The sequence below is a fragment of the Phasianus colchicus genome, chromosome 12, assembly GCF_987193195.1.
Source record: "Phasianus colchicus chromosome 12, bPhaCol1.hap1.1, whole genome shotgun sequence".
NCBI lineage: Eukaryota > Metazoa > Chordata > Aves > Galliformes > Phasianidae > Phasianus > Phasianus colchicus.
Window position 1 is genome coordinate 14489831 of NC_143447.1, and position 22919 is coordinate 14512749.

At 42.6% G+C, this 22919-nt stretch overlaps 1 protein-coding gene across 6 annotated transcripts in view; it reads right to left on the minus strand.

Annotated features, from left to right (window-relative positions):
- Positions 1 to 22919, minus strand: part of AKAP13 (A-kinase anchoring protein 13) — a 195501-nt gene that overhangs the window by 117809 nt on the left and 54773 nt on the right. For all 6 annotated transcript variants that reach the window (XM_031587751.2, XM_090149022.1, XM_090149025.1 and 3 more), the window contains 2 exons: positions 11567 to 11714; positions 65 to 361 (listed from right to left, as the gene is read on the minus strand). In XM_031587751.2, coding sequence (XP_031443611.2) covers positions 65 to 361; positions 11567 to 11714 — 445 coding nt within the window. The remainder of the gene's footprint in view (positions 1 to 64; positions 362 to 11566; positions 11715 to 22919) is intronic.

Sequence of the window (22919 nt, forward strand, 5' to 3'; positions counted from 1 at the left end):
GCAGAAAGAACGCTTTTAACCTCTCTTCCCACCCACACCTCACACACATCCCCATGCTTCTCACCGTTGAGGGACTGATCTGTTCCCAGCACGTTCCATTCTGCAGGCAGTTTCAGGTGTCGAAATGCCAAAGCCACTTTCTCATCCAAAATGTCCACATCTGCAGCAGGTGGTCTCGACTGGTCCAAGAAACGGGTGAAGTTTAGTGCCTGCTGGTTCCCTGCATAGGTAGCCAGAAACTGGGCTGCATCGTAGGCTTCATCCTGGATGAACTTGAAGCTCTCTTCTGCCACCACCAGAACGGGGCGACCTTCCTTAGAGGCACAAAGTGCCACCTTCACTGTCTCACAGCAGTCATGGCCTGCAAAGAAAACCAAAGGAAATTGTAGAAGAGAATAGTCAAGCACTGAAGAAAGCCAAAACTGAGCAGCATCTTTGACACACACATTCCTTATATTAAATCAGATAAATACAAGTTATCAAGAGTCACAACTCTAAATTAAAAGCTATCTTGAGACCTCAATGTGTTTGAAGAGAAATAAGTATTTTTTGTTGATTTTTAAAGATGTGTAATCCTTCTCTTTGGCATAATATAAAGCCAGAAGTGTCTAAGCAGCTCTGCTCTGACCAGCCTATTTTGGATCAGCTACAAGTAAATTCAAGAGCACTTGGTAACGATTTTGCTAATGCACCAATGGGAGTTATGATCCAATCAGCCAAATTATAGGGTCAGACAAACTTTTCCTTTCCAGCTCCACAGGACTCAGAAACTCATCAGAAAGTAGAACTTGAGAGCTGGAAAAGCTCCTGCTCCAAAAGCTGGCACAGCACTTGGCTTATACAGCAACCACCGCAACATCACCTAACACACAGACCTACAAAGCAGCAGGAGCTGGTAGAGCACAGCCTGAAATGCAAAACTAAAACTAAGCTTCTGCTAAATAAAAACCCAAAATGGCTACTTTCCATATTTACCAAATAAAAATGGTAGAACTTTGATACGTTTATTTAATTAGGACCCAAAGCAGCCAGTGCTGGCAGTTGTCAGACATGCCCCTTCAATAATAAGGTTCGTGTTTCAAGTTCACTGTGCAGCACAGCTCCTTGTTCCAGTGTCAGCCTGACGTCAGTGCTGTTTTTGCCAGAACAGCACGGACCCTGCACTAATTACTGGAAAAGCTTCTTTTTGCACATGACCTCAGCATCTAATCACATTCATGGAACCCTACTTAATTAAATACAAAATGACGATTTATTTTTAAAGGCTCGAAAATTCTATTTAAGCCCCTATTTGTGGTCAGTGGGAAAGTTTCCTTCTTGTGTTGAGGCTCTCTGCTGTTGATTTCACTCACAAAAGGAAAATACGTCCCTAATCTCTGCAGCCATTCAGCCAACCTTCTAGATCTGTTCTGAGGCTTTTGGCAGCTGTACAGGTTTGTCTGCTGAAAGAGGCAATCCTGAAGTTAATTGAGAGGTCAAAACTGCTATTAGGACACTGCGGGTAACACCAAAATTGTCAGAGATGAGGCTGTGTGACTTTCTAAGGAGAGCAAGCGCAGCTGGAAACATATCAAAGAAAAATGATGTGAAAGTTGAAGGAACAGACATACTAACACTGACATCACAACAAAGAGTAAGAGTGGGAAGACCTTTGGGGCTCTTTGGAAGCTATGGATAAGTCTAACTTGGAGGAAAGCACAAGATGCTCTTTCTAAAGCAGCAAGGACTTGGAAAAATTACACATGCATTCAGAGTTTAATTCATCACTATCTGATGGGACTGGCAGTGGCCCTGAGGAAGTACATCACAAATTCCATCCATCTTCACTGAGGCAGCCTCAAACATCCAAAGGAGAAGGCACAATTTTGGGGAAACTTCTCTTCAGTGTAGACCTTTACAACCCTCCCCGTACAACTTCTTGCTTTGCTCCTTCTAAAGATATCAGAACAAGGAGCTGAGAAGACATACTAACATTGTTTAAAACCTCTACCAAAGCCCTGAGCTGCACAGCCTGAAGAGCCATCCTGCGAAAACTGACTCGAGAACTGTGAACTTGGCTCTTCCTCATGAAAAGCAGCGGAAGTTTGCTAAAATGCAAAGTTTTTGTTTGTTTGTTTTTTTAATAATAAAAGATTGAAAGATTGCTTAATCACATGAGAAAAGCTAAACCTTTGATTTTTACTTTTTTTAAGCTACTTTCTCTCTATTCCCATAAGAATCCCATCTGCAAAGCAACCTAGAAAACAGCTACTCTGCCAGAAAGCCAGCTGAGTTTCAGGAGTGAAGCTGAAGGCAAGCACAGCCTGCTTGCAGTCAGAGAAACACTGCAGGACAGTCACTTCTTCGTGAGGAAAGCTGCTCCATTACGACAACAGAAACTTCAGTAGAGAAACACGATCACCTTCAACCAGCATATCAGACTGGATCCACTTGCACTGAACACGTGTGGAACTCCAGCCTTGCAGTGCATTTAAGTGAAGCCACAGAAGCACAGATGCAACACAAGCAGAGGTGACTACCAGACCATGTCCTGATCCACAGCCAGAGGTGGTTCTCCTGAAAGCCCCACTAGCATCTAATGCAGCCTTGAAAAAGAGGTGCCCGAGCCGACAATCTGTGGACATCTGACAGGATCAAACAAGCATCCTGCTAAACCCTTGGGAATGCTATTCCAAAGGGCAACCCCTCACAATGCTTTGATGTTCTCCTTCCCTACATCTGACGAGATGTCAAAGCGGGGGTTAAGAGTCTGGGACAGGTTCTGACTTTGGCAAAGAGTTCAAACACAGGAGGAGCAATTAAGTAACAAGCGTGGCAAATAGTAAAAGATTGCTCAAGAGGTCTCTGCCCCCTGCTTTGAAAGAGCCACAGGGATGTCACCAGCAAAGAGCTCAAACACCCAGGCACACACAGGACCTTCTGCAGGAACAGCCGGTGCAGCAAGGCTGCTCTCCACATCAAAGACCTGCTTCCTACCCTGGAATAACAGTTGAATTTCAGCAGCCCTTTTCCCAGAGCACGTTAAGCGGTGTTAGGAAAAGTGAGCTCAGCTTTCCAGCACTCTTGGGAGATAAATGGTTATCATCCACAGAGTAAGCCCAAAGCTGTTTTCATGAGGTTAAGGAACTTGCCCAAGATCACAAAGAACTCAGGGCAAGGTTGGAACAGATGCTATTGCTCTGAATGGTCTCCCTTCTGATCCACAGGCAGACAGCAGAGTTTACCCTTAGCAGGGTGAAGGATGGACCCATGCATGGTGCTGGTGTGCAGCATCCATCACCCATCCTAAAAACAGCGTGTACAGCACCATGAGCACCAGAGCATATGGCCATTAACTGCTGTGCTCCTTCCAGAAGCAGAACAAAGCTCTTCAGGCTTACTAAAAAGGTAAAAAAAAAAACAAAACAAAACAAAACAAAAAAAACAACCCAGGTGCATCAGGATGAACCATCAGCTTACTTATAGCCTATGTGTAATATTTGTATTTCAGAAGGTTCAAAACATAGGGGACCAAATAAATTACACACATGGGTGCACCCACAAAGGGCAGGAGAAATCTAGGCACTGTAGAGCTCAAATGGGTTTACGATGCAGCGTAACATCTCTGCAGATTGCCTTCACTCTCCTCCAGAAATCTGGACATCTGGCCAAACAAGCCAAAGGAAATGGTAACATACTGAACACTGCCACACTATTACCAACCAGCAATATTCCAACTTGAATTCTAACTTTTCCAACAAACGTAACAGTGTTTCTACCATTGCTGTTTGCTAACGTCTCAGGCTATTTGCTGGCATCCACACTGTTCTCTTCTTTGTACATTTTCTTGCCACAGTATGAAATTTCATCATTTATACGCTAGCTTAACTGTTATAAAAGTCAAATAATCCACCCCTTAATTCTTCTTGTATTGAATTTTACCCCATTTCTCCTGGTCCTCAATTACTTCAGATTTAGAAGCAACTCAATACTTAGGAGCTGTTCGAGGATCTGCCAACATATTTCAGGAAAAATATAGAAATTATAAAACTTTCCAGTCCGCACAGAGATGGGTGCTGCAGTTGCTTCTGCCACGATAAAGTGAATTCCTCAGTTTCACAAACCCACGCTTTAAAAATTGTTTAAAGCAAGACAACAAGCCTTCAATTACCGAATTCCTTACTAGGCCACTTACTGGAACTTGCTTTGGGCAATACACAACAACAAAAAACAAGGACACGAAGCTCTGGCCTCTCTGTACTCAACCCTGATGAGATGAGATGCACTGGTATGATAGCACTGCCTCTTCTACACAATAACATTTGCAAAATAACACTGCAAAAGATGGAGATGCTCAGCTGCAGGGACTTTGTAGACAAGTTAATACATACTCTTAGACTTGGCCTACCAAGTGGTATCCATTTTACTGACCTGGGGTGTGTCAAAAAGGATGGCAGGGGGACTCCAAACAGACTTTTTATCATCAAACAAGGCACACATGGAGACAAAACATCGTTGCTCCAAAGCAGAGCTTTTACTAAAACATGATTTCATTTCCTACTCCTCTGAAAGTGGAAATCCTGTCCAAACCACCTATTTTCAGAATTCACATTTGAGATATCAGACAATGGTCCCCCAGCCTGGGCAGCTATTTAAAGCACCACTGGAAGCACATGTTTAGGTTTGCCTGGTTGGTGACTAAGTACTCCTGTGCTAATTGTGTCCTCCAAGTTATCCTGGTGGGGTTGTTTAAAGAGATCTTATATGGAGATCTAAACAGGACAGGAAAGTCAGACAGTGAACGCTGTGAATCTCCCAGAGTATTTTCAGTCTGCATCCAACAGATGTTGCCATCTGGTGGCTTGTAGAAAGGGAAGTCAAAGGATCTCCTACAGCCACTTGAAAAAAGCTCTCTCCTTCAGGAATCCCAAATTCTGGTTCTGAAAACTAGAGCCCATGCTTGACACGTCTGATGTACAGTTGCTGTATTTACTCTTGCAACATAAGAGACCTTATGAAATACATAGGCCAGTAAAAGTGATGGACAGGAGCCTTTGTTTTTCATTTCAAATCCTGTACTATTCACATAGAGAGTGTAGAAAGATTGTTTTAGGTCCTTTACGCTGCAGAGGTCGTATAAATTGGCAGAAGCACAAGACCCCACACATTACCTCATAAATAACTTCAGTACAAATTCAGTCATTTTTTCCTGTCACTGATGTCATCCAGAAGTAGCATCACTTCCTTTTGATTGCACTGCCTAGAGCAATTAAGTACACCAAAGAGAATGGACTGCAAAAAGTCTTCTTGGCTATGCTGTTTTGTTCTATTTTAGGGGGGTTTTGTTTCTTAATTAAGAGTATTTTAAAATCCACAACTAGCATTGCCAATGATCACTTGTTATGCAACTTGTTTACCCTTTTGGTCTTCCAGTACGAAGACTGCAATTCATGAAATATAATTTTCTCTATGAAAAGTTGTTTCCTAAGGGAAAACAGTCCATGGTAGAAGAGAATAACACAGGAACATATGTAAAGGATTTCACAGTAAAATAGAAGAAGTTTGAAATGAAGATATTTCCAAGCTAGCTAAAATTAATTTTACCTTATCCTCTCAACAAGCAGAAAGGAAGGAGGAATAAAACAAAGCAAAGGACTACAGGAATTCAGAACAAACGCACCTTGAGCTCTGGCAGCTCAGGGCCATGCCCTGTAGTGAAGAACCTTTTCCTGATATCCAGTCTGACCATCCTCTGACACAGCTCCATGCCATTCCCTTAAGTTCTGCCACTGTCACCAGAGAGAGGAGATCAGCTCTGTGAGGAAGCCATAGGTGGCCATGAGGAGCTGCAGGCCGCCATGAGGCCTTCCGTCAGCCTGCTGTGCTTCAGGCTGAACAAACTAAGGGACTTCAGCGGCTCCTCACACACCTTACCCTCTGGACCCTTCACCATTTTTGTTGTCCTTCCTGTTGCTCTTCTGCACTTCTCAGATACCTGTTCTTTAAGCACAAAGCCACACTGGTGCCCAACATGGCAGCCATTACATGATGCACACCGTACACAACACTGTGAGCTTTCTTTTGTGAGCTCCTCCAAACACAGCTGGCAAAGTTCTCCCAAAATCTGCCCAACAGCTCGCTGATCTCGAGCTCTGCCACACACTGCAGTTGGGGCTTTTGACTCATGTGAACACGGATGAGGTCGTTCCTTTTTTATTGTTTTGTTTCCCAGACCACGATTTCAGGCTTGATTTATTTTTGTTTTCAGTGGGGGAAAAACTGCTTCAGAAGCAGAGGCAGGAGATGAGGCTGCTGCCTTGTATTCAAGTTTCACTTCCCTGTTTTGACAAACTTTCTGTACCACCACGTGCCATCCAGTTAGCCAGTCAGTGCCTCCACTCTACCCTCCCTACCCTGTGGAGATGTTGGGAAGAAAAATATATTAAAGATTACGACAGGCTCAGTTGCTACGCTAACAAGGACTTACTGAAAAGCTCAGTTTATGACACTAGGCAGGATGAGTTTCTCTTAACATAAACAGACACAAGCTAGCTTCAAACTATGTAATTTCAGCAGTAAAAAACTGCTTAGCCACAGCAGCAGAGGTAGTATCATTTTCTACATCCTTCCCCACTTAGACCATTGGTATTTTCTTCGTTCTGCAAATCCAGTGGCTATGCTTTAGCCACCAATGATAATCAAACTAGATAAACCCATAACAACACTCAATCTTCTGCTTGGTTATTACAAAAAAATCATTCTCAGAAAGAGTAGCAATGCATTGCAACAGGCTGCTCAGGAAGGTGGTGGAGTCATCGACCCAGGAGGTATTCAAGAAAAGGATGGTGGAGGCCACAAGTGTGGGCTGATGGTTGGACTGGATGATCTAAATGCTCTAACTCCAGTGATTCTATGATCTCTGCTTGCCACAGAGATGGACCTTAACACTGGAAGAATGTGACAAGGGAATGTTTTAAATTGTTCTGCAGAACTATGAAGTATCTCTGGTGGAGAGGAAAATTTCTTTAATTATAGAAAATTTAGATTAGATCATTTGGAAATTGAAACATCTCAATCATCACAGTAAAGTAATAGCAAAAAAATCTTTTTGTTATTTTTCATCAGGGCAAACAGAAGCTTAGTGGGATGATGCAACCTGATCTGTCCTTAGGCTAGCACAAGAGGTACTGGAAGCACACAAAAGAATCACTGCCTAATTCTTGAAACTCAGGAGTTTATTTTGACACTTCAGTTATGACAGATCAGTTGAGAATCTGTTTCTTATAACAGGAAATTATTTCTCCTAAATTTGTAATATAACCAAATGTGGGGGCAGGATAATCACCCATCCCATCCTTCAGAGCAAGTACAAATCCACAGTTATTACTCATCCTTTGCATGATTTCTGAATCAACATTTACCTACATATTCAGGTATCCTTCTCAAGGCACTGATGCTAAAAAGATCATTAGATCCACAATTTTTTCCCTAAACCAACAGAAGACTTCTAGCACTACAGCCTAGCAAAGGATTAACAATCCTAGGCTGCTTCCAACTCTCCTCCACCGGGCTTATAAATGCTGTTGATCATGTAAACACGGCAACAAACCAGGATATATCCTACATCCCTAGAATCTCTTGGGTCTCATTGCTGCCTCCCTTTTTCCTATAGTGTGATTCACAATTTTACTGTATGTATTCTGAACATTTTTTTTTTTCCTTTCCTTTGTATCACTTTCATAGTCTTTTCCTGTCCAAAAGACTCCCTTGTACATATGCACCTGGCTACCAGAATTCAAGATGCTTTCACTTCAAATTCTATAGTACATGCAGCTGTCAGTCTGCAAGCAAGCCTACATTCCTGTAAAATTGACAGACCCTTTCCTACAGCTCATCTAGGACCCATCATTTGCATTGACAACAGAGTGGTTACTCTTACTTCATTCAGAAACAACAGATTCTCCCACTGTGAACCTTTCTCTAAATTAAAAATATAATAGAATATATTTTCCCCCCAGGGCCTCCTCATTTCACGTGAAATCTACACAGAGAAGGTTCAAGACACTGGCTGACATTCAGATCAGGCTGTAAGCCCTATTCTCTGAGTAGGCATGGGGCACCAGGCTGTGACTCCAGCAAGTGAAGTTTCTGGCTAGCTAAGTTGCATAAGAGAAGGTACAGCAGGACTGGCAGCCAGATGCCGTTTGGCATGGTGGACAAAGTGGCAGGGCTTCAACACTGGCTGTTGTTTTTTTTTTTTTCCTCTCATTCATATCCTCTTGCATCTTTAAATCAAATATGCCTACAGCTTCAAATGTCTACTCCTCACAGAAGAGAAGTTTCTAATCTAAAATGTTAGGGAGATGAATCTGTAGAGGGAACTAATGTATTTTACACCACTATGGAGGAAAAAAAAACCCTAAGTTAAAATTGCCTAAAGGCAACCAAATCTGCATGCAACATTCCAACATTCTAGTTATGCTCTAACGAAAGCTGTATAGAGAAGGCATAGCCACTACAAAGATTCATTACATAAGCCATGGGAATCTGAAAGTGATACTCCTTCCTTATAAATTTGTATAATTTCTTAATTATCAGGGCACTGAGTGTGGGAAGTTCCACAGCACCATCCTATGAGCATCAGTGCCAGGGACACACCAGCAGCCAGGGAGTCACACACTGATAGAGAGTACATGCCAATTACAAAATAGAATGCAAAATCTAATTTGCAGTTGAAAATTTTCTCTAAGAAAAAGCTGCTCCCACAAATTTACAATCAGATACCCCTTCTTTTATTATGAAATAAAAAGCTTCCACTTAAACATTGAACAGATTCAGCTAACGGTGCCGTTCAAAGTTAATGATAAAGATGAAATAAGGAAGAGGCAGACTGTTCTGGTAACTATATAAAATACAGCAGTCATTTGGCTGCAGTTGTATGCTTAATTAGATAATTTTTTTCAGAATACACAGAATTTTCATACATGAGAATCTAGAAAGTATTCCAACAGTTTACATTACCATTCCATTTTCTTTAATTTCTCGTCTGAAACGACCTTACGTTATTTTTTTTTTAATGTGATTTCATTTGAAAGTTTTGCTAAAACACTCGATTTTGGCAGCAAATGTAATTAAATTATTTCCCTTTCTGTTTCTTACACCCCTACACATCACCAAAACAACTAACAAAGAAAAAAAACCAACAGTCTTTTGTCTTAAAATTAGCTTTAACAGAATTACAGCTCCCCCTGCAACCACAGATGAAGACTTGTGAACTGCATGAAGCCATGAGGACACAAGAAGAGGATGAAGAAAGAGCCATGGTCTATGAAAGGAAGCAGGGGAGGTGGAGGGCAAGGTTGGCGGAGGGTCTGGAGTATTTATAACAAATCAGCCCTCCCTGCATCCACCAGAGCCTCCAGCAGCTGCTGCGCTCCCAAGGATGTGCAACAGTGCGCCAAGGTAAAGGAAAGATGCTCACAGATGGAAGAAGGTCAAGGTTCTGGCTGCAAGCTGCCTGCAGAACTTGCTGGCACAGCACTCGCTGCCTGCCTGGGCTGGGGTGTTTAAACAGGGCTGGTCTCCCACACACCGCCTCCTGTTCCTGGCTAATCCTGCTCTGAGGTCAAATAACACCAGCCGTGAGTCACCACAGCATCTCCCAGGCAACTGGTCGAATATACGATGTAAACACATGATTACAGATCGACTGCAGGGACCAGGAAAGAGAAGGAGGAGGAGGAAGAGCTGGGCTGGAATAAGTCATGCTTGTACTAAAATCAGTGCTGCAGTAACACTGGACAAGCACGTCTGTGTCAGCAGGATAGCATGACTTTCTCCTTTCACTTTGCTTCTCCCCAGCATCTTCTTCACTCAAGTCTTTTTTTCCCCTCAGATAGTTTCTCCACAGTGAGGTACAAACACAGGAAGGGGTGCTACACCTTTGCATTTAAGAAGTCATCCTCATTCTCAGCCATTCTTCTAATACACGTGGGCCTGCCTCTCCCTGAGGCCACTGTTCAATGTTGGTCTGATCTAAGCTGCATCATGGGGCAACGATCATCTTTATGGAAATACCCAAGAAACAAAATCACCACGCAACTAAACCAAAAAATATAAATTCCCATTAAAAGTAAAGGAACAATTGAAAGCAATTACCTCCTTTCCCTCTGAATCAGAAGCAGAGTCAGATTTCCCACTTGTTGCAACTAATGGCAGCAAAGAAGAGCCCAGGGAGCCCTCCCCAGTGACTCAGTTAGTCCTGGGGCCAGCAGGACAGGGGAAGCAGAGCCACGGAGCTGGGGACAAGCCATGGCCACCAGCCAAAGTCATGGCACTGAGGATGCCCAGGCAAATGCTGTAGGAAAGCATTACTGCTGCCCGGAAATCCCATGAAGTATTCTGGTTCCTGAAGGCAAACACAGCATCCTTTCAGATCCTTTCTTGGCAATTTAGCTGCTGGGTCCCCGGAGGGAGATGAGGTCACACCATGCTGTCACAGCCCCTGCGCACCCCATGCACACACGGGCTGCGAGTCACCGCCTCTCCCCTTCTGTGAGAAAACAGACGCTGAGCTAATTGATTGCACAGGAATCGGCCACTGTAAAAAGGCTTCTCTTCTCGAGCAGAAAACAGCTCCAACAGCACAGAAAGAAGCGGAAATGAGCAAATGAGGTGGCCAACTCTCAGCCACTAATCACCAGGAGGGAACGGCGTATTTCATTAGCTAAGTCCTTAGTCCAAATCATACTTCATACACATCTCTTATAACAAATTACTAGACAGACAAATAATAATAATAAAACAATACACTGGGTTCCATAAGCTGTACTGTATATAGAGAAATGTCAGACGTTTTTCTCACACTGGTACCAATGTGTTACATAGCAAGAAGTCAGAAGGGAAGGTTAATTGTAGGCACCACAGCCTGAAGCATGCCCATTCCCACGGGCCTGAAGTCACTAAAGAAAACTCCGTGCTGATTTGTTTTGTTTTAATTGCACAAAGGCTAAATGAGAGTGGTGTGCTTTAAATGTGAAAAGCCATTCTGTCTGAACTCTGCTGGAGGGATGGCACTGAGCACCACGTGTTTCCTCGCTTCTGCAAGGGTTTCAGAAAGCGCTGTGTTTGTTCTGAACTGCACAACAAGATTTCAGAGAGAAGGGCTGTGTTTCACAAGGACTATAGCAACAAACCTCATCACATAATTAAGCAGATCCTAAGAGGAACTGGAACTTACCAGGCCATACACCATTTGGACACTAGAATCTTAACATTGCAAATGTATCCTCCAGTATCCTGCTCACATTTAAAAGCTTTTTTCTATGTGTTAATATAACTTCATATTTTCCACAATAGAATTTCATCAAACATTAAATACTTACAAACTAAAAGTCACACCATTCTAGCAAAGTCAAGCAAAAGATTTTTAAACAGCTGAAGTGGTCATCCAAACCATATATTCTATACTCAGTGAATGTGCAAACGAGAAAAAAGTTGACTAAAACAGAATTACACTTAAATTCACTTGAAAGAAGCAGATTTCATAGACTGATACACTGGTATGCAAAGAAAAGCAACTATTTACCAGGAGAAATTGTCTCCAGACTCCCAGGATTAATCTTTCTAGTGCTTGTGCAGTGCTGGACGGTTGACCCAGTGAAGATCAAGTAGAAAACTACATCATCTTCAACCTTATCTTCCTCAGTCAGCTGCACTGTAATAACAGAGTCGCCCTGGAAAAAAGAACAACAACAAAAAAGTCATTAAGTTTACATATCCAAGAACTGTATTAAATAAAACTGTACCCTCAGACTGCTGCTATCTGTTCATGCACTCCTTTCACATGACTTGGGGCCCATCCTGATTTTCAGATATGCAAGTCATCCTTAGCATGCCTCTTAGCCAGACTATCAAGCATTATAGCCAGCCAGCCAACCAGCTAGAAAATATGTTGAGCTCAGCTCTGGGAAGAGACACATAGAAACCTCCAGAGTATATTCAGAATAGCAACTTAACTTGGGGAAATTGTGCCAGTGCACTGAAGTCTGATAAACACACAGGGTCTTTTATAGGCATGCATGCACATACAGATAACTCCACGCACATACATACCATATATATCTAGCTAAGACAACAATACAGGGCTAGCAACCTAAAATGACCTGCGTTCACTAGTTTAAATTCCCTCATTCTTTTCCCCTGCCAACCTAGCCACTGTGCTGATGATAGCTCCAACGTGACCAACTCCACCACTGAACACATTCTTCCATCAGTAAACACACAGATGCAAATGCTTCACATCCACTGAGGTTTATAAGATAAATAGCTGATTCCTGCTCAAATTCACAGAGACTTTATTTTAGGACCTGGGAGCAAAACCCTTGTATATAGGGGGTGTATCATTATCACTGCTAAACTGCTATAGGATACAGTAAAAATACCTGCAGTCCATGCACCCCTACAGACCACAGGAGCAATATCCAACAAATTCAGTTTTCCATGGAAATGGGAAAGCAGGGAAGAGGGATGACTTACAGTTACTATACCAATAAGTGAAGCATATTCACTTGATCTGACTGCCCATCATTTATCTGCCTGAAATACACAAAGCATTGAGACACCAAGGACAGGCTGAAGTGACCTTCTGCCCCAGTTCCCTCAAAGATCAAAACCAGTTGGTTGCCCCAGTTTTACACAGCAGCTGCATTAGCCAGCTCTCTGCCACAACACTGAGCATATGCTTAAGGCTGCAAATCTGGAAAAGATTGTTTTTATTATTATTTGTGCAGATTATGTAATTCTGATTTGCATAGCCAATGGAAGACACATGTCACTTCACTTCAAATCTTTTCCTTAAAATCATTCAGTCAATCTCTTCTTTGTCAAATACAATCCTTGAAGAAAAATCCAAGACTTCCAAGTCTCCATGAGCACCCATACCACGTTAGCGTTGCTTCCCACACTCCATTTCCAGTCTCCCCCATCTTTCATCATCACTTCAACTCTTTTCATGCTCCAGCAGAGCTTCCTCCACATCCAGTGAACTTTAAATTCTTCTCTCCCCTGCCTTGGCTGGTAGTCTCAAAGCAGACTGCAGATTGCTTTGGACAGAAACGAGGTTTTTCAGCATAGTGTAGCCTTCTATGGGTCGGCCTTTTAATGCACAAAATCATAAATTCACAAAGATAAACAAAGCCGTAAGTAGTTTGCATTTCCACAGGCTGCAGAGTTCCAAATGGACATTTCAGGAAGGTATTGCATGATAACATCACACCAGACTTCCAGCTGGGGATAAAGGAAGCACGGAGCAAAAATATAGATTCTGTATATTCAGTGTCAAAATAAAAACAGGTGTGAAAAGAAAGAAATTAAGCTTTAAACTCAAGCATGACGATTCACATGCTGAGTTGAAAACAAAATAACCCATTGCAGGCAAATGGATCCAGTTTTGAGCAAATGCTCAATTAAAAAAAAAAAAAACACACACACAAAAGTTTCAACCTGCAAATCCTTTGTGCTTGGACTTTTTTTTTTTTATCTATCCATCTTTGTTCAAACTGTTCCCCCCTTAGGGCACGAACACACAAGGTACTTAAACAGACTTAAAAATGAGATGACATTTAAGGATACTCATCAATGGGGCCAATTGTTTAAGCGGTAGCTCTTGAGGGGAATTGTTCTTTTCTTTAGCTCACAATTCAAGTACAGCCAGTCCAATTGTCATAAAGGAAAAGCAAATCTGCAGAGAGCCCACGTGAGAAGACACCGGGCTCTACATGTGAACAAGGCACTTGCCAGCACAACACTTGATTAAAAAAAAAAAAAAAAAAAAAAGCAGCAGCAAAATAAAATGGTGACTACAACACGCTGACTGTGTAAACACAGGTAAGAAACCTGAAATCTGCCCAAGCTGAGGCTTAACGAGATGTGCGAACTTTTCATAAAGAAGCCTGAAGTTGCCAAGCAGTCAGGCCCAGTTTTAGGGGTGGCCCTGCTTTGGGGCAGGAGGGATAAACCTGGTAACCTCCAGCAATCCCTTCTAGCCAAAATTATTCCGCAGTTTGTATGTTTTATTTTAGCTCTGTTTACTTTAGTGCATATTTAAGCCTAGGGGAAACACAAATTCTCCTCAGCTGATATCAGTCAGCTTTTCAGCCGTGCCTATACTGTGCTTCATGGAGGAACGCTCCTCATCGCCCTTCTCCTGCTCTTTCTGGAGGACCTGGTCCAAGCCCGATTAGAGAAGCCCAATATCCTTACTATGTCAACTAAATATTATAACTTTTCTAAACTGAAATCGTACGTTGTCTCCAAACGTCCGCAGCAGATGGATAAGGTGCCACCTAAATGCTGCGTGCTTCAGTTTACTCTCAGCTGTCTTCTGAATAAGCTCTTGGCTGCGCTACGCACGGGACAACTCACTGTACGTGACCAGAGATCCCAGTGGGAACAAAGCACAACGTGCAGGCTGTCCTTCAGCGCACATCTCTCTCCTCGCTTATTAACAACTTCGCTACCCGCTGCCAATTTTTATTTAATCTTAAAATGCCATTTTGAAACAACGTATTTATTTGAAGAGGAAACAGCGCGCAGAACAAGCCTCCCCCTTTCAAACACTTTTGGAGCTAAAGAAAATCAGTTACAAACGCAGCCAAAATTCCTTCGATCCTCACAGAAGAGTTTCCAACAGCTCTATTGCATTCAGTCTCCAAAAACATTTTAATTGAAGCATGTTTACCTTTATTCATTTAATATTATCCAAAAAAGTCATCTGTTCAGTATCACTGCCGCACAAGGTGGTTATTATAACCCTTCTTTCATCCTCAATGGCTAGAACTGGATGGCCAGTCTGCCAATATCCCTTTGGTGAAAGTACATACAGATCAAAGCGATTCCCTGGAATGCTCCAACAAATAAGAATAATTTAATTTCAAAACTAGTTTGGATTGACTAATATTTACTTGGCTTAATGCCTATTGGAAATGAAAACATTCCATTTTTGTCCATTCATGAAAGAGGTCACCCTCGCCTTCATTTTGATCTGCAAGTCTCTGAAAAAGCTTTTTGGATAGCTGTAACGTGATGCAAAGAGCACGAATGCTGCTCTGCACTCAAAACACACTCCCTTCCTCAAGCGGAAGGGAGGAGGAGCACGAGCTGCCTCCTCAGGGGATGCAAGCTTTGGGGAAACCAGACCTGGCCCTGGGCTTCGATCCACCACAACCCAGCCCAAAGTGATGCTGGTGCAGCTTGTCTCTGAACAGTCAGCTTCCTTAAGGCAGTAGAAATGCAATTATCTCTAAAAAGGCCCCAGCGCAGGTAGTACCTCCTAGAAACAAAGCCAGAAGGTGGCAAGGCACCTGTTTGCGGCACTGGGACAGCCACGCCATTCCAGATGTTTATTTTTCAAGTGCCACAGCCATAAAGGCGTGTGGGTTGTGTGCACAAAGTATGAGCAACTCTGAGTAATCATTTCTTCTGACGCCACCTGGGTTCCACATCTATAAAAGTGAATGATTTCCCTTCAAAGGAGGCTCTACAGATAACCACAACATTTGCAAGCGATAGCAGAGCTGATAATCGATAACTGAGAAGAATCAAGTGTTATTAGCTAGGAAGTAATAACTACCTTGTAACAAGAAGCAACTTTAAAATCTTTTTTTTTCTTTCCCCCCACTTCATGCTCTAGAAATCTGCCTGTTTTGAGGGAGCCTGTCACAGAGGGCTCTGAACAGTGGCACCATGAGGGACAGCTCTTGTGAGCACATGCACACAGCCCTCAGCTGGATAACATGGCTTCAGCCAGAAAGAAGAGGTTCTCCCCATGGGACACCCATTCTCCAGGCACATTTCTCTATTTCCCCTTTGCAGTCTATCACTGAGTTGGATTAACAGATTTTGAAGTTTCTACCAAAAAAAAATGGCGGAGTTTACTTTCGCATGTGAAACATGTGATTTCCAAACAGCTTTTTTTCCTCCTGGATCACACTGGGAATTTGAAGTACATTATCTAACCCATTAACCACCCACTCTGACCTTCCCCCACACAAATTCTAAAAATACTTATGGAAGCAAAGCATGTGTTAGATAGCAAAGCTGAAGCACTCCAGCTTTACTTTAGCTTTCAGTGAGAAAACACTGCCAGCCAGTAAAGCTACTTTTGTTCTACATAGAAAAAACAAATTACAGCTGATGACCACTGCCATCTTGGGCTGCTTTTTCATGCAGGTAAAACCTATGCAGTTGTATGGAACAGAAAGTTGAGAGATTCACATGCGAGGAAAAACCTCTCTCCAATACATTTCCTTCTCCAGAGCTGTTGTAGGAGTCAGCAAGGTGATGCTTTATTCTAGAGGCTGGATTAGGTTCTGGATTAGATGAGTAAGCATAACCTGCCAATGCAGCAAGTTTTGTTTTGTTTCCACTGTTCATAACATGAATCAGATTTTTGTTGGGTCATTACTTATTGCATTATGTTATGACCAAAAAAAAAAAAAGGAGAAACATGCTTTTGAAACAGAACTTTTTCCTTCCCCTTTGGAAAGCTCCAAACAGCTCCTGAGTTGCTCAGTTGACAGATGCAAAACCACAGCTATGGCTTCTTCCTCTCCTCCAAGGAATTTAGACTCACTGGTACTTCTATCTTTTAATTCTCAGGTGGAGATGAACTCACTTTTACCCCAGTTGCAGCTCAACACAACACACAGAATCAGGATGCAATTGTAGGGGACAAATCCCTTCACATCCCTGTGCTCGGAGTTCCCTGTCAATGAAATGGGAATAATGGTTCAAACTCACTGAATGCTCTTCATTCAAATAGCTCTTACAAGAAATGCTGACTTTTCAATTAATCATGTATTCTTTGGAAATTGTTCGGGACTCAGAATAAGTCAGACAAAGTCAAAAGGAAAGGTGAGACGCTACCACCTCAGCTGAAATTGTAGGATGCTCTGAAATCAGCTGGAGGACAGAAAAGGCAACATCAAAACAACTTTCAAAAACACAGGAGAAATCATCTCACAAGAAAAAAAAACAACAACAAAACAACTACATGGATGCTCTATAATCCATTAACACCTATCTCTGCCAGTAAACTAAGTCACAACAAACTTCTGCTCCTGGCAAACTCTGGCCCCAAAGTGCCCCATATTGGCTGAGTGACTTGGAGCATCCCTGCCAGCTGAGTTGGCTTGATGCAAACACATGCTGAACCCCCTCACCTCATTACATAAGTGGATAAGTGGAATCTGGGGCAGATTCTACTTTTGAAACATCCAGCTGTATCATCTTTGTGTGGTGATGAGTGCATCTTGCTTCGTTCTGAGGGTATCTTCCCTCTTGGGAACACGATTAGGGCTGATACTTCAGTTCCTGATGCACCCAAGCCCTTCTGCAGATGGGGCCATTTATCCCACATCCTCTGAGCTCTTGTATATAGAAAGGAATGGAAGAGGTCAGAGGTGTGTTACAATGAGATAACAGCAGTCCTTACAGACACCCTCAATTTTAGCAATCCTCATCAAATCAGGGGAGCACTCGAGAGAAAATCTGTGTCCAGCACAGACCATTCCGCAGAGCTCCAGCCTTCAGAAACAAAGGTAGTGCTGTGCAAACTGCCCCAACATGAGCAGCTCCAGCAAGCCCTCCTCACATGGAGATATCCCCCTCGATAACAGCAGTGACCTGGGTCAGCAGTGTAAGGGAAGATGGATGTCATTCTGCTGGGGTGTTGCAACCTCCTGCAGATAAGACCTCTAGGGAAAGACTTCAGAAATAAACAGAATGGCAAACAGCCAAGCTTAGGGTAGGGTTGGGTCCTTTTTCACACTCCTTGATCTTAAAGGCGCACGAGACAGAGATTTTATTATTATTTTTCAAGGAAACAAATCACAGAGGAAGACAGGGAGAACAACTCCAGTGGTTTAAAACTAAAAATTAAAAAATCGTAACGTGCAAACCTAACTTTATTTTTCTCTTGAATTAACAGCAGTACTATTAGGCTTGCCAGAGAAAAGTTTCAGGTTACCATGGTGGAGGCTGAGCCCCTCTTTGATGGGAAAACACAGATTTTGCCATACAGTCTCTTGCCCTTAGGAGAATACAATGGTAGCCCACAACTTCTTGCCCACAGGCCACCAAAAGAGCACAATAATGGTACAGGTTTTTCTGCCAGCCCACACAGGAACTCCAGGTGACACTTCCCACATTTCATTAACACCACACAGAGCCAGCCTGGCTCCTCTTTCAGCATCAGCCACAAAGTCATGACCGAAGCACTGACTTATATATGCAAAATAACTTCCTTCTCTCCGACACTTTCTCCTCACACAGGTGAGAAAGAAGAACAATACTTTGAAGGACACTTTCAAAGAACAATATTTTGCCCCAAAATAAGTTCAGATTAACACACTGATGGATTGATGCAGGACAAGAATGGATACAGAGTCAAAAGGCCATTTAAGACTCTTTGAGCGAGAGGAATAAGTAGGAAAATCACAGGGACACCCATGATAAATATAGCACCAAGAAATAGTCTGCTATGCAGTGCTAAGTGGATAGAGGGAGCTGAGAACTACCAGTGAATACAGATGTTATTGGAACTGCTGCTTCTAGGTGCAAGCTGGCTCATGCAGATCTATCCTGAGTGCAACCTGTGCTGAAAACACAGCACGGACCTTGACTGCAGAGCCAGCACCATTAGCACTGATTTATTAAGGCAGCCTCACAGCTACACGACATCCCACACCAGTTCAGGTGTCTAGTCCTGCAGCAGGGTTTGTTTGCAAAGAGATAAATGGCTCAGGGACAGCAAGGAGAGGGTTTCCTACTCTGAGCCAGTGTGAGCAACGCAAACGCCAACAGAATTGGACACACTTAAAGAAGCCCATTATTAGCAACCCACATCCTTTGACAGAGCACGTCTGCATCTCTAAATCAATCAGCTCTGTGATGAATATTGAGTGTCAAGAGACGATTATAGGTATTACACACACATTAATACAGGGAGCTTGAAGTAGATCTCTACAGACTGCCAACAGAAAATCCATCAAAGTAAGAGGATCTCGTTAGTGCTGAAGACAACATAATTTATCTTCATGGGTGCATCTTTATGACACATTATTTAGGTGCACAGAGCCAGGGAAGTTACTAGAACTGGCTGTTAATAGTCAGTCTGGGTGCATTACTGCTTTAGCACAGAGCTCCACAAGCTCTGGAGCACTTCCATTATCAGTGCTTGTTCAGCAGCTGCAGGGAGCTGTGCAGACAGCCTTCACACAACTAACCAGCCATGGGCATTTCTGAAATTATAAAATTAACCAAAAAATAAAAGAAAAAGGTTAAGTAGAAATACAGGAAGGATAAGAAAAGCATCACTGAAATGTGCACGTTATATACTGGAGAATAAAATCTCAGGGAGATCCGTACTGATAAGAGTGGCGTATCTGGGAAGGTAATTGTATTGTGTGGTTGAAATTGGCGGTGTAGTGGAGAAAACAGTGATTTATTTTCATTTATTTGAGTGGGTTAGCATTGGCCAGGTCATTCATTTCAAACATTGTGTGCTTGCTGCCATGGCCTGCACTGTCTGTGTGAGCAGCCTGCCTGCAGCAAACCCCAGACAGCTGTGGTGCTGGGAAGAGGCATGCATAGAGGAGCACTGCACTACACACTGGGGGATCAACCTCTCATCTAAGCAAGTCTCCACACAATGCCATTACATGAAGACAAGAGAAAAAACAGGGAATCCTCTGCACAGCAAGATGTCCACTCTGGTATCACTCATATTCCCCACCAAGGGCTGATCTTACTATTAAGAGTTTTTCCTCAGAACCTCTGGAAACTACTGCAACTAGTATAAAAACACATACAAACTGATAGGAATGTCTTGTTCTGTCCTCTTTCTGAAGCCTATTCTGTTCCTTACTAACTGCAAAACGAAGCACATGATTTATTACCAGCTGCTTGGGCTGATAGTGCTCCCTGCTAACTACTCACATAGCAATAACAACAAAAAATCACAGAGTCTGGGAGAAATAGCAGACAGCCTGAGTGTGCTTGGTGACTAAGAAACAAATCCAGCGATTCTCCTGGCATCAAAGAGCTGAACAGAGTCACAATTCCTGGAAGATCAAGTACGTGCAATCCTGGGAGATAAAGTACATGTGATGACACATCATTTGAAACAATCTCCTGTCACCGCAGTATTTTCATAAATAGTCTTGATGTGTCTCATAGGAAAAAAGTATTAATAATCCAATTTGAAGACAAACATTCAAAGGCACGAGGACAGCATTGGCCTCATACTTCAGCATCCTCTACAGTGCTGCAAGCACCTCGAAGAGAGACAGCCCAGAGAGTGCTCCAGACTGCTGATTTTCCTGCTAGCTGCAAAGCATCTGCTCCAGTCCATAAACACTTAGCAGCCAGCACTTGGAGCTACACTGTGATGATAAAGGCACTTTTTGAAGTAGCATCCCTTTTTTGGGGGGAACAAAAAGAGTTACAGCCATTCTCCACCCCTTAAGCCACAACCAATGTGCAGATGACACTTTTGCAACACTGAGAAGAACCCCTTTGAAACAAAGATGCAAACGCAGGCAAGCTCTACAGGCAGCTGTTCTGCAAACGTGCTGCAACAGAGCTGCCACTTGATGGCAGTACACTGCATTGATCTCAGCACGCAGCAATTAATCACGGTTCAGTTTATTTTCCACTTAGGAACAATGTGGGATTGCAGGGGATGAGTGTTTGCAAGCACACTGCATGCAGCACAACCTTCTGAAGGACAGGAGCCAACAGGCTTTTTGCAGATTTGAGAGCTTGTTTGAAAGCATCGTGCCTTTGTCAATTCAAGGCCTTAAAATCACCCTGACAATAGCTTTGCTGTCAGAACTGGTTTTAGCCTAACAATTCTCAAAACGAGTGTCAGAATTTTGTAACGTAAAATAAAGCTGGGAGCCACATCTTGATGATGGGATATTTGTTTGGTTGTCCTAAAGTAATGTAAGAATATTTATAAATTCTCTATATAAGAACAATCCACAGAGGAAGAGCATTTTCATCCTCTTAAACACCAAGTCCTGCACTCCATCAATCAGGAGAGGAAGCACCACAGGGATTGGGATGCAATCTCAACTTCATTCCAGATACCAACCAGCTCATCAGCTAGTGCAAGACCTAAAAAAAAACCCTCAATTTAGACCCTCAGAGGTATAATTCACCCAGTTTTGTTGTTGTTGTTATTTTTTTAATTAAAACTCAGTGTGACGGTATAAGGACTGCTTCTGCCTGTTTGCAGTGGGGCTCAGTTTCAGGGAACAGGTTGAACCAATCTGATCACTCTGCCACAGAGGTAATCATCATCCCATCCACTTTCCCACCCTTGCCCTGTACCAGGCCTGGCATCTTTCTTCTGGAAATCTTATTATTTGAAGATAGAATGTAATGCTGCAAAGTAATGCTGACTTAAGGGCAGAACTTCAGACAGCAAACGCTCCAGATGTTAAGTTGGTCCACTTGTTATTCACCAGCACATTCATACACACTAAAAAAGATCACAGAAGCAAAGATCAAATAGACAATTACAGCAGGAGGACTTGGAACCCAAATCACCATCATTTTTAGTTTGGCTAATAGGAATGAAGTGCTGAGAAGAGACCTCTGAGCTGCAAATTAATCCACAGTGCACCTGGAAGAAAGGATAGCAGTGCGGATGGCCCTTCTGGCTTGTCCAGCCAAAGCTTTCTCAAGTAAGTGCATAAGATGACCACTTCACAAGAAATCCTACACTGAGTAGATCCCATAAGCCAAAGAATGCTTCATCTAAGAGGACCTAGCCAAACAAACAGCTTTGTGATCATCCATCTGGGCCACACCGCCAGCACTCAGGTACCCCAAGCACTGCTGAGTGTCCATTTCAGCAGAAGAGGTGACATTTGCTTCATGACATACACCAGAATTTGAAAAGATTTGAAAAGAATTAAAATCAAGGATCTATGTAACAAAAAAACAAAAAAAAACATGAGGATAAGCACAGACTGGGAAGGATACGATTTAGTCTGCAAAATGAAAAAGAACCAGGAAAGTCACAAAGTACTGCTCTCAAAATGAAGTTTGATCTGGCGCCCCAGCTAAAGTTCTTAAAACCAAACAAGAAGCAGGTTCTTCCACAAGGAACACAAGCAAATATTTTATTTGTAAAGGGCGCTCAGAGGCCTTCCATTCATAAATCAAAGACACTTTGAAGGTGAGGCAGAAAACTACTTTGTCATTAAGAAGAAATCAAGCACTCAACAAATAAAAGACAAGAGGCTTATCAGATCCTCTCACTGCAGAACTGAGCTGAACATCAAGGCTGATTCTCTTCTTGCCTAAGGACCTCAGGAGAAAGTAAGACAAGAGTCTGCGTAGCCATTTTCATGAGAAATTCCCACATCAAAAACAAGCTAGGCATATCCCACTTTTTCTGCCGGACTGATTTCAGATATTAATATCCCAGTGGCTTTTGTCACTATTGATGGACACTAAGTAAGCAAATTCAGTTTTAGTAAAAAAATAACTAGACACAGCTGGTAATGTCCTGGCAACAGTTTACTGCGTTAGGACTATGAAGGTATTTCATTCCTTCCTTTTGTGTCTTCGGCAGAGATATCCAAAGACCATTAACTACTTAGCAGATAATATTGCACAAGCCATACTTGGGACCGTCTCAGACATAATAACAACCCAACAGACACTGCTGCTAAAGCCTCAAGCTCTCTATGTTGTGCTTCATTTCTCGTGTAATCCCTTATTATTTACTCAAAAGAGGGTTCCTCTTAAAACACAAACAGAGGTTTCCATACTTGTTTTTCCTCAGGAATACGTGTATGAGGTGCACTTCAATTGTGTCTCAATCTGTGAGAGATATGTAAGTGAAAGAAATATATTCCTATTAT